Source organism: Phytophthora parasitica, assembly GCF_000247585.1.
Source record: "Phytophthora parasitica INRA-310 unplaced genomic scaffold supercont2.12, whole genome shotgun sequence".
Classification (NCBI taxonomy): domain Eukaryota; phylum Oomycota; class Peronosporomycetes; order Peronosporales; family Peronosporaceae; genus Phytophthora; species Phytophthora nicotianae.
The window spans coordinates 1055402-1073621 of NW_008648998.1; the positions used below are offsets into that span (position 1 = coordinate 1055402).

The 18220-nt window shown below is 51.8% G+C and overlaps 4 protein-coding genes across 4 annotated transcripts in view; 1 reads left to right on the forward strand and 3 right to left on the reverse strand.

Moving 5' to 3' along the window:
• Nucleotides 1–42, forward strand: part of PPTG_07645 (hypothetical protein) — a gene marked incomplete at both ends in the record, with an annotated part of 3007 nt that extends 2965 nt beyond the window's left edge. Inside the window, one exon of the mRNA XM_008901923.1 lies at nt 36–42. Within this exon, the coding sequence (XP_008900171.1) occupies nt 36–42 (7 nt within the window). The remainder of the gene's footprint in view (nt 1–35) is intronic.
• A 224-nt stretch (nt 43–266) lies between these two features.
• On the reverse strand, nt 267–2950 carry PPTG_22170 (hypothetical protein; the record flags this gene model as incomplete). Its single annotated transcript, XM_008902064.1, has 7 exons — nt 2419–2950; nt 2326–2359; nt 1947–2260; nt 1353–1798; nt 747–901; nt 621–688; nt 267–317 (listed from the first exon to the last, which is right to left on the reverse strand). The coding sequence occupies exons 1-7, from the start codon at nt 2926–2928 to the stop codon at nt 267–269; spliced, it is 1578 nt and encodes a 525-aa protein (XP_008900312.1). The 5' UTR covers nt 2929–2950.
• Nucleotides 2951–2973: 23 nt separating this feature from the next.
• Nucleotides 2974–3620, reverse strand: PPTG_22171 (hypothetical protein). The gene has a single exon (XM_008902065.1). The coding sequence runs from the start codon at nt 3519–3521 to the stop codon at nt 3057–3059; it is 465 nt and encodes a 154-aa protein (XP_008900313.1). The 5' UTR covers nt 3522–3620; the 3' UTR covers nt 2974–3056.
• Nucleotides 3621–15256: 11636 nt separating this feature from the next.
• Nucleotides 15257–15675, reverse strand: PPTG_07647 (hypothetical protein; the record flags this gene model as incomplete). The annotated part of the gene is made up of 3 exons (XM_008901924.1): nt 15257–15463; nt 15520–15549; nt 15637–15675. The coding sequence occupies 3 exons, from the start codon at nt 15673–15675 to the stop codon at nt 15257–15259; spliced, it is 276 nt and encodes a 91-aa protein (XP_008900172.1).
• Nucleotides 15676–18220: the final 2545 nt, after the last annotated feature.

Consider the following 18220-nt stretch of genomic DNA (forward strand, 5'->3'; position numbering starts at 1 on the left):
AAAAGGAAGTATTTGATGTCTTCTAAAAATACTAGAAACTAATAGACCACAGCAGGTTGCAAGAAAACTAAACGGATTTTGAACTAAGCGAACAACACACTTATAGCTGGTGCAAAACTATAGACGCACCAGTCATTTCTGCACTTAGTAGTCGATCGGGGCTCCACGGCGTAAAACAATCTGTTCAATCCGAGTTGGCATACTCTTCACCAGCGTCTAGATGTAGTCTTGCGAGATTTCATCCCAGCTTTTCACGATACTTTGCTTTAACTCGGCTGATGTTTCATATTGACGACCTCCAGCATAAACTCAACGAGCTAGAATCCCCCAAACGTTCTCTATGATGTTGAAATCAGGACTTTTAGCCGGCCATGTCATCGTGCAGACACTGGCATCCCGTAGGAACTTCTTGGTACGACGAGCAGAGTGAACAGACGCGTTATCATGCTGAAATATTGGTCAAGAAACCTGATTGTTTGTGCAGAGGTCTTCAACGTAGGGGAGCAGATTCTCACGCAGCGTCTTAACGTAATCGATAGAACTTTGACGGCCCTCTAGAATGGCCAGATTTGTTTTTTCGCGCCAGCTAACGCCATCATGACACTTCCTCCGCCACTCACCCGCTTCGAGAACAATTCAGAATCTTGTCGCACATCATGCCAGTAGTAGCGATAACCGCCAGGGCCATCTAAATTGATTTTTTTTTTCATCTGTAAACATAACAAGTCGGCAGTACGTGTTCTTACCAATTTTATTTTGAGTAAATGCAAGGCGAGCTCTTTTGTGGTGTTTCTTGATGGCCGGAGCGGGTTTTCGCTTAGCAAACTTCGCGAACTTGGTGCCTTGAGCACTCTTAGCACGGTAGAATACTTGATAACGCTCCTCAAGTCGAATACGATCTCTAGCGATGATCTATTCTTGTGAATAGCAAGCCGAAAGATGCGCCGAGCATAGACTTTGAGTATTCTGCCTCGCTTTTTAGGGGGACTTATGCTCACCCGTTGCGTTAGAAAGGTTCGCATGGCCTTGTCGCTGCGTCCAATCTTCGCAGCGATCGCTCTGTTACATAGATTGCAGTCTCGGTAGGCCAGAACCTTACCTTTCTCTTCTGGAGTGAGAAGCGTGCCTTTTGGCTTGTTTTGACGAAGAATAAATGCGTGAAATGGCGCCAAAACGTGAAATATAAGAAGTGGAAATTCTATTATCAAAAATTGCAAAAATACGCTAACCAGATTGGAGAAAACCGAAATATAGTCAAGTGCGTCTATAAATGTGCACCAGATGACAAATTAACTTTTGTCAATTACACATAACGTCACTTGGTCTATGCTTTGATGTTTCCTGGAACGTACGCCTCGTGTGTACATTCGGCCAATTCTTGACATTCCAGCCTAAGCTTTTGCTTAAGCTTCGGAAATTCGACAGTCCAGTAGTACACACCGTCATCGTCACCCCACGACTCCACCGTCCCGCAAAAACTCTCGAGTTTTGTCGTGTTCGCTTTTGTTGTTACCTCGAAATCTCGCATGACTTGCCAGTGAATTGGTGACATTGGCTTCTCAAGATGTAGCTTGATCAAAGTGTTGACAGAAAATTGGTGATCTGCCTTGTCTTTCGCAAGGCAACTTTTCGCCTTCCGCTGACCTCCACTTGCCTTTCGCGTTGGTAGAGCACTTAGCAGGCGCTTTAAGCTCACCTCTTCTTGTAGAACCATTGCAGCGAAAACGTGAGAGCACTGCCAGCCTGTCTGGGCAAACATAACGCAATCGCAGACATACTTGCGACGCACGCTTTGAATCTACCGAGCGATAGCAGTAACACAAAAATATTAATAAAAATACTTAACGCATACGAAATATCTGAAAACAAACTGTTCCTACCTACTCAATTGAAATGCGGGCGGAGGGAATAAAGTCCGTGACGGGTTCAACATGCAGTAGTTTTACTTGGTGGATCGACAGGCAATAGCGCTCAGCATTTCGAACGGTAACATCCTCTGGTAGTTTTCCTTCCAGCGAGTTCAAGTATCTAAAAAGATAAATTAGTAAAATAAAAACTTCACCGTGTATGTGTACTACCCGTTGCGCTCTTCTTCTGTCTAAGTCGGATCCGTTGACGTTCTTGCTCGATTTTAAGAACTTGGTCGCGTTGAATAGCACGCCGAACAGCACTCTAGTAACCGGTACTTTCAGCTTGTAGTAGTTTTTCTTGTTGTCGAGTAGGCGCTGGGTATTTTCCACAGACTCACTGCATAACGGACCTGTTGCACCACCGCAAAATAGTTAGACGCCATAAGCTGCTAAAGTTGTTGATTCCGACACCTACCTTCACTCAAATGGTAAAGACTTTGCTGGAATAGCTGCGAAGCTTCATGAAATAAAATGCTTGGTATCCCGTCATTCAACACCACAGACGTACTGGAGCGAAGGGATGCCACGCACGTTTTCTTAATAGTGCTGTGGTGGGATTCAAGTGCATTTTTGACGGCGTAACACAAGGAATTGCAGACCGGTAGTACCAGAACATCCACGTTGAGCCTAAATACGTATCCTCAAACCAGTTTGCGTAGCCAACCTCTCCTTCACTGCGCCAATAATCCACAAATAGCCGAGGCAACGCCTTAAATTGCTCCTCAGAACGTGCTACGCTCAGGTACCTGATGTTGACAGCCACGTCATCGTCGTAGAAAGACTTTTTCGTGAGGAGGCCGACTTTGTCGGATGCACCGCGCTTTCGTGCGAGATGCGGATAGCAATTTAGCAAACGAATGTTTGGCAAAACTTCTCTAAAGGCACTAGCAATGCACTGACTTCGGTCCAAACTGCCAAACGACAGTACTAGATCAATGCTGAAAAAGATAGATGCGTAATTCCGCACCGCTTTGAACATCGTCGCGTAGGCTACATGATGTTCTGTTCGGACAAACATGTATACCCAAGGCACATATGTCTTGGCATAACGCTTTTTGTCGTAGTGGGCCGTGTAAGTACCGAAATCGACCAAGGTCCATCCACTTAGTCACGTAAAAACACGAAGCTTGTTAGTCCATCCAAACTTTACTCATAAAATGAAAAGGTCTCACCAAAATGAAGGCGATAGGTTCCATCAGTGACACCAACAACACCATCCGCGTTCTGGCCTTCGTATGCTTTTAACACGTTCCAGAAGGTATTACGAGTGGCGAGAATGAGGCCACAGCAGTCAGTCTTTTTGCAATCATCTAGAGTCGCCTCGTGGGAAAAGCACTCCAGCACCAAAGTGCCATGCTTGTGATCTTTGTCCAAGTTGTCAAATACAAGGGTGTCGCGCCGGCGATCGAAAGCCTCATCCGAGGTGGCACCTGACCCGCGGATAAAGAACTCGCCTTCATTTCGCTTCAAAGCAGGCTTTGCCACCATTCCAACTGCCATTCTTGAAGAAAGCCTGCCGCCTATGTGAGTGTACCGCTCAACAGCAGCCGATCTCCAGCGACCAAAGTGTTTGACTGAGAGGCCATCATACCCAGCGTTGAAAACAGCCATCACCTCGTACAGAATGCAATCCGTAGCTGTCGGGATTTTGTCCTGCGCATTCAGCTACACTTTTGAGAGCCCTTACCACTTCGCCAACTTGCAGGTTCGTGTTATAATCCACCGTGCGCAATAGTCTACAACAGTTGGACGCTGTATCCAAACATCTTGCGATGATGCCACGCGATATGACCGACGTTTGAGAGCACGGTACCGGCAGTATTTCATCTTCGTGAGTTTGTTCCAGCCGAATAGCCAGCAATACACGGCAATTAGAGCGAGCTGGTATGAGTGTTGTCGAGGATTCTCAGGCACCATATCCATCCTTGCGACCATGTTCCCTATACTTTGATGCTGATGTCGAGTCCAATGAGCTGGACTGTAGTTGCTTGAGAAGGAAATTCCGTCCAAGCATGTGATACTGCGACTGCCATTGCGTTGATTGGGCAGGCGATGTGAGCAGCGGACACACGGAGGTTATAATAGGCTTCCGGAAGACCGATGCACTATTTAATTCTTGGCTGAAGACATCACAAAAGTGGAGGTAATTGCACCATTCCACCGCGTAGGTATTACGCTCCAACACTTGATGTAGAGCATCCGACCTTTTGCCTGACGACTCCACTTCAGCACTCACGTCCAAACAGCTAGCGCGATGCACATGTGTTCACGGACAATGATCGAAAATTGCTAGTTCCATCGCTAGTGGTATGTTAATCATTCGCAAGTTCGTCGTTGTCATACTTAACTTGAATATCGCCATATAAAAGGAAACATCACCAGGAAGGAAAAAAAAATCATTACCGAACAGAGAGCGCGTGATAATCTTGAAAATGGCCAATTGCGACTGTGAAACGACTACAAGTTATTCGAATCGGAACGCAAAATCACAAAACCAGCAGCAGCAACATATTTGCCGGGGATTTCGAAATAGCACTGGGTGAAATATATGAGTAGGCGGCGTGCGCGTCACAGTGTTGACGTCGCACAAGACCCCGACATAGTGACAATCGACCTAACGGAGAGTGACGTTGAAGACAGCTAAAGAAGAACGTTGCAGTCAGCGACTGACGTGCGCTAGGATCTGTGGCTGGAGGTGGCGGCCAGCAGCTGAAAAGGCGTGGAGGGCGAGCAGTCGCCGAGAGAAGATCGCTCAGGAGGAGTGACACAGCGTCAGGTACGACAAAGAGAGTGCAACAAGGAGAGGCGACGTCGAAGGGAGAACTGGACGGTCAGGAGACCACGTGCATAGTTGGTAGGTAGGAGTAGTCTTCGTAGGAGAGCTCTGGACGGCCGGCGGTGGCCGCCTAACTCTCAGTTGCGATTCAGCCAGTACCGGGCAGGGTTAAGCAGCTAATATACGCGTGGGGTTCTGCGGTTCTGCGGGGCCGGCCTCACCCAACAGAGAAGAAAGACTTACTGAGCGAGGGTGACAGGGCAAACAGGGCATTGGTGCGTACTGAGGCGGTAGATTGAAGTGGCTCGTGGGTTCGGAGAGCGGGGGACAGTGGTTTGCGACCACTGAGGAGGACGCTGCTGTGAGCGACCCCTTGCCGTGAGGAGAGTTGTCGCCTGGAGCTGCCCAGTGGCTGTCTCCAGGATGACTTTGCATACTGTATGTCGTCGGCAGGTGAGCCGCGGAACCGAAGTCGACGCGGGGAAGCGCGTTCACCACCCTACCGCTATAGCCGGGCGGCACCAAAGGCGACTGAGACGCCGTGCAGCCACGGAAGTGCCTGATCTATATTTTTCGCCAGCGTGTCATGCATGACGCACTCCCCTCATCCGTGGGTACGACTTCATGGTGGTCATACATGGGGCATCTGGGCTGAGTACTCTGAGCGTGCTTAGCGAGCTTGCCTTTAGTGGCTCGAACCCTGAGAGAGCGAGAGAGAGAGAGAAGAGGAATGAGTAAGTGACGCGAATCAGAACAGGAGTCTGACGAACTGTGTTATCTGTATTAGAGAAGCTATGACTAAGAAGCGAAAAGAACACCAGACGGAGCAGAGTCATCAGGCCGGAGACGCCCCGCGTCTGCAGAAGAGACCGAAACCACTGGAAGTGTCCATATTGGAGTCTGGACACGAGGCTGGCTTTATAGCGACGAGCGCGGACGTTCGCGTGACGACCGGCAAGACGCCAAGGACAAGCGACGACGTGGAAGTGATGATGGTGCACACCGGTGGCGGAGCATCTGGTGGACACGACGGAGGAGACACTAGACAGCCTGCGAGTGGGGTTGGCATGGGAACTGGAACCAGTGATGACAGTGGTCGTGTGGAGTCTGGGGTCAGTGGGCAAGCTGGACAGTCACCACCAGCATGTCTACAACCACCTCCAGCACCGCAGCAACCTCCGGCGGCACCAGCACCACGACAGCAGGGACAGGAACCGACGACGGCGGTGCAGCAACCGATGACCATAGTGATGCCAAGGGAGGCCAACCCGAAGCAGTTGAGAATTCCGAAGTTCAAAGGCATCGACGACGCTCTACCCGTGACGACGTGGCTTCGGAGTATCCAGAATGAGATCAAACGACAGCAGTCGACGCTAGGGGTGGCCTGGCAGGAGCACCAGCTCTACCTCGAAGCAGCGGCGAATTTCGAAGGTGAAGCATTACGCTGGTTCGGCACCATCGCTGGGTCGATCCCGGAAAACGAACAGACGCTGGACAACCTAGCGCGGCTATTGAGGGCGAAGTATACGGTACAGCGCTCGACACCTGAAGTGGTCGCCCGCTTGAACGCACGACGCCAGATGATTGGAGAACGGCTTGTGGAGTACGCCCAAGTGCTCCGTGAGATCGTGGCGGACAGAGGAATCGGAGAGGAGTGGCTGGTTGATGCGTTCCTGTGTGGAATGCAAAACGAACAGTCAGCGGCATCGGTACGTGGACACTATCCACAAACACTTGACGAGGCCGTACGGATTGCAGTCTTCCAGGTTGGCGAGTATGGCGAGGGCTACCGTGTCGGCTTGGAGGCGGCGATCGGGAAACAGGCAGAACGAGGAATGGGGACTGGCACGTCGCAGCAACAGGCGGCGACAGTGCCTGCTGCCCCACATGGACAAGCCCCACTGGTGAATACCCTGGAAAATAACTTGGCGAGTGTTGTGACCGGCTACGAAGGATTACTGGGAGCTCCGACTAAGCTAGTTGGCCGACGCCAACCTAGGTACGATAGAGAAGGGCGATTAGTGGTTACCGGCACTGGAGATAAGGGCACCCCGAACTGGCTCGAAGCGGCTTCACTCCTGTTAAGTGGGTACCAGTTGGTACCGCAGGGAACCATTCTAAATCAAAGTGTGGCTCCTCAGGGTCAACAGCAAACCCGAACCTATGGCAGTGACCAGCGAGCTCCCCAACCGAGGCCTCAGCAGCAGCATGGACATCGCTGAGAGGGCGGTGGGCAGAACGCAAAACGGTTCGGCAAAGCACGGAAAGTGGAAGGTCGTTACAGTCCATATGCTCGTAATTCTGGCGGACTGGGCAATTACGGACCACGACAGCCACTGATGATTAAGGAAGACAGACTACGCAACTACAGACGCTATCAAGAAAACATGAAGAACAGGACAGCGGTACCGTACAACTCAGACATGAGAGAGTGTTATTATTGTGATCAGATCGGCCACCTGTCTTACGACTGCGACTTGAAGAAGCAGGACATGGAGGGAGAGACTGGTGCCAATCAGAACCTTAATGACAACGACAGAGACACAGCAGACTCGGGAAACGCCACGCGAGCGTAGAGAACCCGACTCGGCTGCTCGCTTCCACGATTCGGGAAGGTAAGCGGCCGGTGCGAGCAAGTGACGGGCAACGGTCGCAAGGAGATGGATGGAACAGGACGGTGTATGAGACTGCGGAGCCGCGCGGGTCCGGCGATAAGACGGTAAGGGTGAGTGCAGGCAGTGTGGCCCATAATTCGGGTGGCGGTACACCCAGGACGGCGCATGACAGAGAATCAAGTGACATGGTCAAGACTGGGGATGGCGACGACAGCGAGGAGAGCAAGGCGTTGGGTGTCGCGCACGAGGGTACACTGGTGATCGAGAACGAAATTAAGGACGGTACGGAAGGGAATTTGGGGTACCCAGTGGTGGAAATTGGAGGTGGCGCGCGCCCTATAACCACCGAGTCGTACGTGGAGGATGAAGACAGCTTGTACAGCCGCACGACGGATGGCGAGGCTGTAGACAACGTCGGTGTGGTCGTTGACACGAACGTGGTGGAACCTTACGGTGGAGTTGGTACTGATCCCAAGGAGTTGACGCCGGCGCAGTTGATGGCGACCATCGTGTCGGAGATGAGCCGCAGCGACGAGACGAAAGCGCGCGCGTTGCGGATGCGGGCCGTTAATGGGGAAGTCCAGCAGCGGCAAGTCGAGGAAGAGGTACGGCGGAAGACTAAGAGGGAGAAGCGTCGTGGGCGATTACGACGGCTCAAGGCTGAGCGAGGCCAAGACCCTCCCGTGACAGTAGGAGAGATACAAGCGGCGACGTCCAAGAGAGAGGACCCTCCAGCAAAGGTTCACGTGTCACCAGACGTGATGCACGAGTCCCGTGTGCAGATGTCAGAGCCGACTGATGAGTTTCGTGATGTATTGACGTGGAGTTTGCGTGCTCGGGACGCATTAAAGCACGTCAAGGCGAGCAAAGATGTATTGGTGGACGGGTTCGCGAAGTTGGCGGTCGAGGAGGCCAAAAGACTGGAGCATTTGGCGGCTGGTAACGTCGTAGGCGACAACGACACCAGAAAGGGCGTAGCACAACAGCTCGTAGCTGCAGCTACGGGGTTGCGTGCGATTGCGGATGGTGATTGGAGTGAGCGTGAAGATACGCCATTACAGGTGTCAAGGTCTCGTCGACGCTTCGAGAAGCGAGTGACGAAAGCGCTGGCGAAGGAACGCCGACAGTTGTTGGCCCGGAAGCAGGATGCAACGTACCCAGAACAGACGTACGTCGCGATGGACGATGTGAAGCGCCACGGCATAAGGCGAGCTCGGCGTCTGACGAAAGAGGAGGCTGAGGCTGTGGGCATCGCGTTGCCTCACGCGAATGACGCATTGCGCAAGTTCGGACGGCAGAGGCGAGGGCAGCGCCACTATGACTACCACAGCGGTAGCATCTACGAGCAACCAGTGTTAGTGAGGAAGCTGGGCGAAGCAGACCCAGTGCGTGAGGGCAAGCTTCGTGCTGTCCAAGCACCTGCGATCGACCTCTTGCCGACCGCAACGGTGGAAATCAGCGGAGAGAAGAAGCACATCAAAATTGACACGGGTGCGCAGTATTCAGTCGCTGGCAGGACGTGGGCTGCGTATGGAGAAAAGTTGAGTGTGGCAGCTCCAGTGGACTTTATGGAAGGCTTTAGTGGTGTGGCGGTCCGTGTGTTGGGCGTGTGGCGATTCTTGTTCGTCACACAGTATCGACAGCGGGTGCAGGTAGATGCATTACTCGTAGACAGCGAGACGAGCGATTTCCTGCTAGGCGAAGACTGGATGTACGCACAAGGCGTCAAGATCGACTTTGTTGCAAGTGAGATGAAGTGGTATGACGACGATACCAAGGTGGTAATGCCGTTCACCGGCATCGGCAACAGGCATGCACAGACGAGAACAGTGACTGCCAAAGTGAGATTAGTCAGGAAGGCCAGGGTGAACACGCAGATGCTACGTAACGTGGACTTGGTGGTAGAAGCAGCCGACGGCGCGGTCGGCATGTTCATTCCGCAGGGAAGGAAGGAACCCTACTTACTGTTGGCGCCTACGTTGACGACAGTGCGCGGTGGACGCATCCGAGTACCGATAATGAATCTGATAGGAAGAACGACGAAGTTACCCAGTCGTGAGACGCTCGGGAGTTGGGTGCCTCTCGACAAGAACATGTCCCTCTTGGAGGCGAATGGCGAACTGGAGAACGACAAGGTCAAGGCGTGGTTACACGAGGTGCTCCGAGTAAGGCAGGAACCATTAAGTAACGAGGATCAGTTGAAGATTGGTGATATGGACGACGACGATCGCGCTTTATTAGTGGGGTTACTACGGGACTACCCTACACAACTGGAACCACGCCAAGGCTGTCCACCGATGACGACACTTAGCGTAGAACATGAAATTCACACAGGGAACGAAGCCCCGGATAAAAGTGCGTCCACGTCGGCATGCACAGAAGGAGCACGAAGTGATCGATGAGGAGGTGGACAGGATGCTTAATGACGAAGTGATCGAGGAAGGTAGCGGAGCCTGGGGGTTCCCCGTTGTCCTCGTCAAGAAAAAGGATGGTTCTGTTCGTTTCTGTATCGACTATCGACTACTTAACGCAATTACGGTCAAGGACGTGTACCCGCTCCCCAGGATCGACGATACTCTGGAGAGTATGCACGGTTCACAACGATATACGAGTCTAGATCTCCACGCTGGGTATTGGCAAGTTCCGGTGGCTGAGAAAGACAAGGATAAAACAGGGTTCGTCACGAGACGCGGGTTGTTTCGATTCATCAGGATGCCGTTTGGGTTGGTCAACGCGCCGGGCACTTTCAACGAATGATGGATGCGGTGCTACGAGGACTTACATGGCAATGTTGTCTGGTCTACCTCGACGACGTCATTATCTTCTCAAAGGGCGGCGTACCGAGGCACGTAGTCGAGTTAGCAACGGTCCTCGAGAGGCTAAAGAAGGCGGGTTTGTCATTAAAGGTGTCGAAGTGCAGTTTCGCAGCAACACGATTAGAGTACCTTGGTCATGAATTGGACGCGGAGGGCGTGCGGCCAATGGAGAGTTTAGTAAGGAGTGTCAAGGAATTTCCAGTGCCCAAAGACGAGAAGGACGTGAAGCGGTTTGTGCATTTGGCGGGGTACTATCGACGTTATATTGCGAGCTTTGGGACCAAAGCGGCCCCGATGACAAAGCTGTTAAGGAAGAGTACAGAGTGGGAGTGGGGGCCAGAGCAACAACGAGCGTTCGAGCAGCTCAAGGAGGAGCTGACTGCTCGACTTTTGCTGGCGTACCCGGACTATTCAAAACCATTTAAGTTAGTCACCGACGCCTCGGTGGTAGGCCTCGGCGCCGCACTGATGCAAGACCAAGGACAAGGGGATCAGCCTATTGCTTACGCGTCCAAGGTGAACTCACCCGCTGTGGCCAAATACGGAATCACGGACCTCGAGTGTGCTGCGGTGGTGTGGGCTGTTAAGTTGTTCAGGCCCTATTTGTACGGACGCAAGTTCGAGTTGGTCACAGATCACTCGGCACTTAGTTGGTTGATGCGTAGTAAGGATCTGACTGGGAGGTTGCATCGCTGGGCGCTGCAATTACAAGAGTACGACTTTACTATCATCTATCGGCCCGGATCTACGAACGTCGTGGCCGACGCATTATCCAGGGCACCGGTACTACAAGTGAGCGAGTCGGTAGCCCCCGCTGGCGATAGAGACCCTGGCGAGCGACGAGAGGCGTCAGGCGACACAGGGCAGTTGACGGACGAAGAGATCCGTCGGTGTCAAAGCACAGACACACAGACGAAGAGATTGAAGGCGGCAGGACGGCACGGAACACAGCGGATCATTGAGGCTAATGGAATCGTGTACGTCGAGACAGTAGATGGCGAGCGACGAGTCGTGCTTCCAGCGGCACTAAGACACAAAGTTCTGAGGGAGGCTCACGACTCTATATTTGCGTGCCACTTACGGACACCACAGACCTACACGAGAGTGGCAACTACGTATTGGTGGCCAGATATGAGGACGACTGTGCGGCAGTGGGTGCAGAGCTGTCGTGACTGCGGCACGAGGAAGGCACGACCAAAAGAGGTCATCCCTCCTCTGAGAAGCCAAGGACTAGGTAGTGTGGGTGACAGGTGGGCGTTGGATGTCGCTGGATCATTACCCGTAACGAAGCGTGGAAACCGATACGTTATTGCAGCAGTCGAGTACGCCACGAGATGCGCTATCGCTGTCCCTGTACCCGCACACACGGCTCGTGACATAGCACTATTCGTGGTGGAACGGATCGTATTGGTTCATGGACCACTACGGGAGCTAGTGATGGATGGTGCTCCAGAACTGAATGGCAGGGTGATCGACGAGTTGATCGCGCTACTGCAAGCGCGCCAGGCAACTCCTGTTCCATACAGACCAGCGTTGTTGGGACTAGTGGAACGCTTCCAGCGTACGTGGAAATACATGGTGGCTATGTACGTTGCGGAGGACCAGGCGGATTGGGACGAATGGTTACCGTGCGCGGTGTACGCGTACAACGGGGCGCGCCACACCACCACAGGCTTTTCGCCCAACGAATTACTTATGGGACGTCGACTGAAAGCGCCCAACGAACTACTGAGGGCAAGTGGAGTTAGTCAAATTGGACAGTGGGCAGACTACCACCGAGATCTAGTGAAACATGTGCGAGTGGCGACCGAGACTGCACGGAGAGCGGCGGCACAAAACCAGGCACGACGAGAAAAGTACTACAATCAAAGGACGAGGGCAACAACACAGTTCAAGGTTGGAGACGTAGTATGGATTCTGAGGCCACCGAAAGGACGAGGGGTGACGAAGCTAGCCCATCGGTGGGTTGGGCCAGCCAAGGTCGTCGAAGACGTGGGCTACGACAACTGGAAGCTCGTACGCCACGACACTGGCGACACTTTAGTGACACACTGTAGTTTCTTGACGTCTTATCATTGCCCAGAGGGTTTACTGGACGACATAGCACGGCAGACAGTGGCAGAGTTAGACGAAGAAGACGGTGGTGGGCTGTCGGAGATTTGGGAGGAACCTGTAGTAGAACACGGCGAGGCTGCCGACCTCCAGGGAGTAACCGAGGACGAACTGCGGCCTGAACCCGGGCAAGCAATACGGCCTGGACTGCCAGAAACTGTGCCTGGTGCCGTGGAGACGACACAAGAAGATGAGCGAAGATCAGGTGCATCGCCGGACATACGACAGCACATTCGACAAGTTTTGAGGCGGCGCATTGCCGAGCGGGCCACGAATCAACGGCGCCAAGTAACGAAATCCAGCGGTCAATCAACCGCACCCACATCCTCTGGTATGCCGGACAGAAGGACGGTAGACGGAGAGTCGGGGATAATGGCAGCCTCGGCAGAGATTAATAAGAATAGTGTGGCAGCGGTCGGGGAGGCCGAGAATAGCGGTGGCCGATCCCCAACCTACCGCATCGGAGCGACGACGAAAAGGCGGACTCGAGCAACGTCGGGCTCAGTTCGTAAGAAGGCGCGTACCAGACAGACGCTGAGTAGCGATGCGAATGACGACGTCGAAGACGAAGTACAGAGCCACGGACAAGCGCGGTCTGATGCACGAGCGGCTCGAGATACCCGAGCTGCTCGACGGCGTGCTGATCGTGACCAGCAGGGAGCCACAAGCACCGAAGAGACTAGTGCAGACGCGGATCGTAGGCTTTACGATGCTGGAATATCCAGTAGCTGCGAGAGACGTGCAAGTGCGGCCGGTGCGGCAGCAGGACCAGGGAACGTCTCCGACCAAGAAGGGGCGCAACAGGATGACTCAAAGAGCCCCGACGCGAGTTACGACGAGGAAGATGCCGTACACCCAGTCGGAGGACGAGGCGAGCGAGACGACGAGGTTGGCGCGACGGTGCAGACACTGCGGGGACGTGGAAGATCTCGCAACCAACCAAGACCGGAAGATCCCCTGCACATTGAAGTACATGGACCCATTGTCGAATGGGGACGACGGAGAAGGCGTAACCGGGCGGGACGGTACGTACTCGAGTATCAAGTCGAGTACAGATCCGTGGAGGACGGTCCAGTGGAGAAACGATGGCTCAGCATCGCGGAGTACGAAGCGTTGCTGGACGGCGGCAAGCTCGGGGACGAGCTTGGAGGGGATGTCGAGTAGGCAGCGTGCGCGTCACAGTGTTGACGTCGCACAAGACCCCGACATAGTGACAATCGACCTAACGGAGAGTGACGTTGAAGACAGCTAAAGAAGAACGTTGCAGTCAGCGACTGACGTGCGCTAGGATCTGTGGCTGGAGGTGGCGGCCAGCAGCTGAAAAGGCGTGGAGGGCGAGCAGTCGCCGAGAGAAGATCGCTCAGGAGGAGTGACACAGCGTCAGGTACGACAAAGAGAGTGCAACAAGGAGAGGCGACGTCGAAGGGAGAACTGGACGGTCAGGAGACCACGTGCATAGTTGGTAGGTAGGAGTAGTCTTCGTAGGAGAGCTCTGGACGGCCGGCGGTGGCCGCCTAACTCTCAGTTGCGATTCAGCCAGTACCGGGCAGGGTTAAGCAGCTAATATACGCGTGGGGTTCTGCGGTTCTGCGGGGCCGGCCTCACCCAACAGAGAAGAAAGACTTACTGAGCGAGGGTGACAGGGCAAACAGGGCATTGGTGCGTACTGAGGCGGTAGATTGAAGTGGCTCGTGGGTTCGGAGAGCGGGGGACAGTGGTTTGCGACCACTGAGGAGGACGCTGCTGTGAGCGACCCCTTGCCGTGAGGAGAGTTGTCGCCTGGAGCTGCCCAGTGGCTGTCTCCAGGATGACTTTGCATACTGTATGTCGTCGGCAGGTGAGCCGCGGAACCGAAGTCGACGCGGGGAAGCGCGTTCACCACCCTACCGCTATAGCCGGGCGGCACCAAAGGCGACTGAGACGCCGTGCAGCCACGGAAGTGCCTGATCTATATTTTTCGCCTGCGTGTCATGCATGACGCACTCCCCTCATCCGTGGGTACGACTTCATATGTATAGAGATCATTTTAAGTTGCCGACGTACGGAGAGACCACACCAAATTTAGCAGAACAATCCAACAACTGGATCAGGAGCGAATGTCGAATCGCCAAGCCTCTCGATGCTTTTGTGTTGTACTTTCGAAAATTGAGAGAGCTTGTGTCACCAAAGAGGCAACTGGCTGCTGCTTGGTTGGACAATAACCCATCCACTACGTTGGTGCCGAAGCTCGCAAAAAAGAGAGCAGGTCTCATCAAGGCTGCTGGATCATGCCAAATTACTCCGTGTTTAGTGGTGCGTACGACGTACAATATCTCGGTCCTATAGCGGAATTCGGATACATACACCCTTGGCGTTTAGTGGATCTACCTGGAGCGGAATGTACTTGTGGAAATTGGCAGGACACAGACTCCCCATGCGCCCACGCAGTAGCAGCAGCTATAAAAGACGGACGAGACTTGGATACTCTGTACAACGCTGAGAAAATATCCATCGGGTGGTATCCTCCACCTGGCAATGGAGGCACTTCAATGCAGACTTCATAAATTGGAGCCGTTTTTACAGCACGCCCCCGAGATGCAGCAACGATAGCGACAAACTGACATTACATGTGTTCCCTTTCAACTTTATCATCCAACCATCTCCAGATGCGTATACTTGGTTCACAGACGCTCATTCAACCACTCAATGGTGACTCTTCTTCGCTTCCAAGAAGGGCCTTGCACATGTTTCTTGTACTCTCTAGTGCTGATTTTGTTTGGTCTCAATTTAAAACATGACTTTTGTCGATTTGACCTTGAAATAGTAAGCCGATTGGCGTACGGGCTGGAGCCCGAGAAGCGTAGTTCTCAAACATCGAAGATTTTTTTTTGTTGTGAATGAGCACGAAAGTGGTAATGAATGGGTTGACAGAAAAGCATGAGTTGATGAACTGACAAAATGAAATGAGTAAGCGGCTCACCAATTGGTTGACTGCTGCGAGATGTTTGAACGGTGTGCCGACACTACTTGATGCAATGTTGAGTAGCTTCACGAGATGTTGACCTTAGTGAGCCCGTAGAGTTTGGCGTCGATTTGACAGCAGTTACGGTAGACATTGAGTTTGTTTGGTGTGATCATCACTACATCCCCTGGGCGCGGAAGCTTAGGGTCATCCATATCCACATTAAGTAGCGAGACAGAGATAAGAAGCTGATTCGCTTCGAACGGGTCGTCCTGCTGTGCTTGCTTGAATGCCTGATGCAGATATCATGTGAGAGTGCGGTATGTTCATGTTTTCTATGGCTGATTACCGGTTGCTGCTCTTTGAACGATTCCGGCGCCTGTCATTCACCAAAGTAGTGTCGTAGGAAGTGTAAACCGCGGACTGTGTCGAATGCAATCAAAAGAAGACGCGCCTTGATGCGCACTGATGCGCACACGTCCTTGTCGTTGTCGTCGATGTGCATGATGAAGTCTGTTTGACAGCAAGTGTTCGCTAGCATGTAGAGTAGTCGCTGTGATGGATGTCATGTTGATAATTACTTGCCGTCGACTGTATCAAAAACCTTTCTTTTGTGTTTTTCAAACGTGATCTTGAGTTTTTTTTTTAGGGGAGACTGATATCTCGTCGTGGGTTGATCGATCATGGGCCATGCCAGATCGTGCATCATCGTTGGTGTCGAACGAGGCCCGGTCATCACGTTGTCCGATGCATGCTTATCGGCTGCGTCTCTCTTGCGATGTTTCTTTGGTGGCATTGCCGTCGAAGGGAGGGTGTACTCTCGGGCTGAATGGACTGTGAGCTCTTCTATATGGCTGCTACGGCAAGGGACTATGCGATCGCCAGATGAAAGCACGAAGGATTCATGAACGCTTTATGGTGCCAGTTCTTGATCGTGTGCGACGAGGACGTTGGAGCAGTTCAACGACAGCAGCCTAACAAGAGTCTCTTCTCTTCTCGTCGCAGGCGCGGCACCGCATTCTTGTCGCGCAGTGCTGTTCTCACTTGAAGAACCAGGTTTGTGGCACTCGAGTATGACTGAACAATATCCGGTGCTGTTGATCGAGCGTTCGAGACTGTCCGCATCGTGGAGGCAAACGTGAGCATGGGTGACGATTGGCTCGCACGCCCAAGTGTAAGTTGTTTGTTAGCTATTCGAGTTTGATCAGAATATGTGACTTGTTCGTGTTGCAGAGCGATGTTCACACCATAATTTAAGAACATCACCAAGCTACGGCGCTGGTCAACTGTCCGCTCACGCGCCCGCAGAATCCCAGTTCCAATCGGCTCGATCCGGTGCCTGTTGACTTCTCCCTGTACATCTTGGATTGAGTATGTAATCGTGGTTGGAATCAAACAATCGGACAAGGTTTACCGAAGATGAGGTCGACCGAAGGTCGTTCGGTCAAAAACATCTGCTATACCCCCTACGACAGTTCTTCGAACTACGAACACACCACTAGTTGTAATTAATGAATTAATGATAAGTATTTGTGATAATTCTACAAACTGGTGGCAAGCTCAAAATAATTTGTTTGAATCTATAGTGTACCGTATTTGTGTTGTTGACCCTCTTAGCAGAAAGCGAAGCACCCTTGCACCCTTTAAAAATAATGTCTATTCGTGCATTTGAGAAGTACAGTGCGATCATAAATGGTTTCAATCTCGGACGCTGTAGCTACAGACAAGCAAAATATAGAACAGTCTGCTGTGTCTTGCAGACGTTCTGACGCTTTCGATTGTAGCTCATACATTTTAACGAGTACAATTCAGCTACTAATTGGTTAAATATACTACAATTCGTACGTCGTCTACCTGGACCATATAATTCATACACCTGATTAATACATCGGATTGCTGCGTTTTTAGGTGTCATTTACTCGAATTCGGTCTGTTAGCTTGACTTGAAGACCCGCACCCCACCACCACCACCACCGCAAATATTAGTACAGTAGAACCAATTGAATGCAAGACATAACGCCGACGTTCGATGGTTCGTCGAGGTTGTTTAATTTGACAGATATTTATTTTATTGCCTTCATATATGTATTTTTGCATACCACTCATGGTAAAGGAAAGCACGACCTTTACCGTATTAGGGACATGTAATGTCACGGTTTGGTGGGGCAATGATCAATGTTGCGTCACGGCCCAGACAAAAAAAAATGCGTGACCAATCCTTGGAAAATTATGATCGGACGGCGGGTGGTCTGTGCCGTGGGTAGATTTGACGCACTATCGAGAGATTTCATTGGCAATCTGTCGTCCCGGATGCTAGCAGACAAGGTGACTACGCTCAGCCGGGTTTACAAGCGAGTGCTAAAGTATCTCGGAAGGTCCAAGGAACCGTGAGTAGCCCGTTTGGCGACAAGCTTCGCGTCAGGGGTGTATTAACCTATCTGCCAGCCTCGGAAGACGACTTGTATAAGCTTCACACATAATTTAAGAAGAACAATACTTGTTTAATGAGATAGAATGAATAACGCTGCCACCTATGTTTTATGTGATTTTCATATTTACAATCTTACAGTATGTCTGAGTTGTACTATTCTGTCATTCGATTGGATTTATGAAGTAAGCACACATGCTGCATGTACGAGTTCGAACAAGAAGAACACTGTGCATTTTAAAGCTGTTTAACACCTCCACATGGTTTAAGTGCTTGGTTAAAAAGTACGTATATGTATTGAGCGTTAGCTCAAATATACCCAGGATTTTGTTTACTGTAATCGTCGTGGAGCACCAATATCTGGTCCAACTTAACTCTACCGAAATTAGCTGCGACACATTGACTGAATTAAACACCCAAGCGAGCGCTACTTTATCTAGCAGCTTTGATGGTGCTCTACCAGCTTCCTATTCGATAAAAATGATTCTAGTGGGCAGTGCTGATAAATACCCCTCAAGTGAGTGACTCAACAAGGTTTAGTCACAAAACCAAAACGTGACCAAAGCTAGACAAGAGCAAGGTGTGCTGTATAAGATAAATGATCTAAGCCTCCATGGGCTAT

What these genes read in the sequence shown, in the direction of transcription:
- PPTG_22171 (XM_008902065.1), bottom strand. Translation starts at nt 3,521, where the DNA reads ATGGCTGTTTTCAACGCTGGGTATGATGGCCTCTCAGTCAAACACTTT.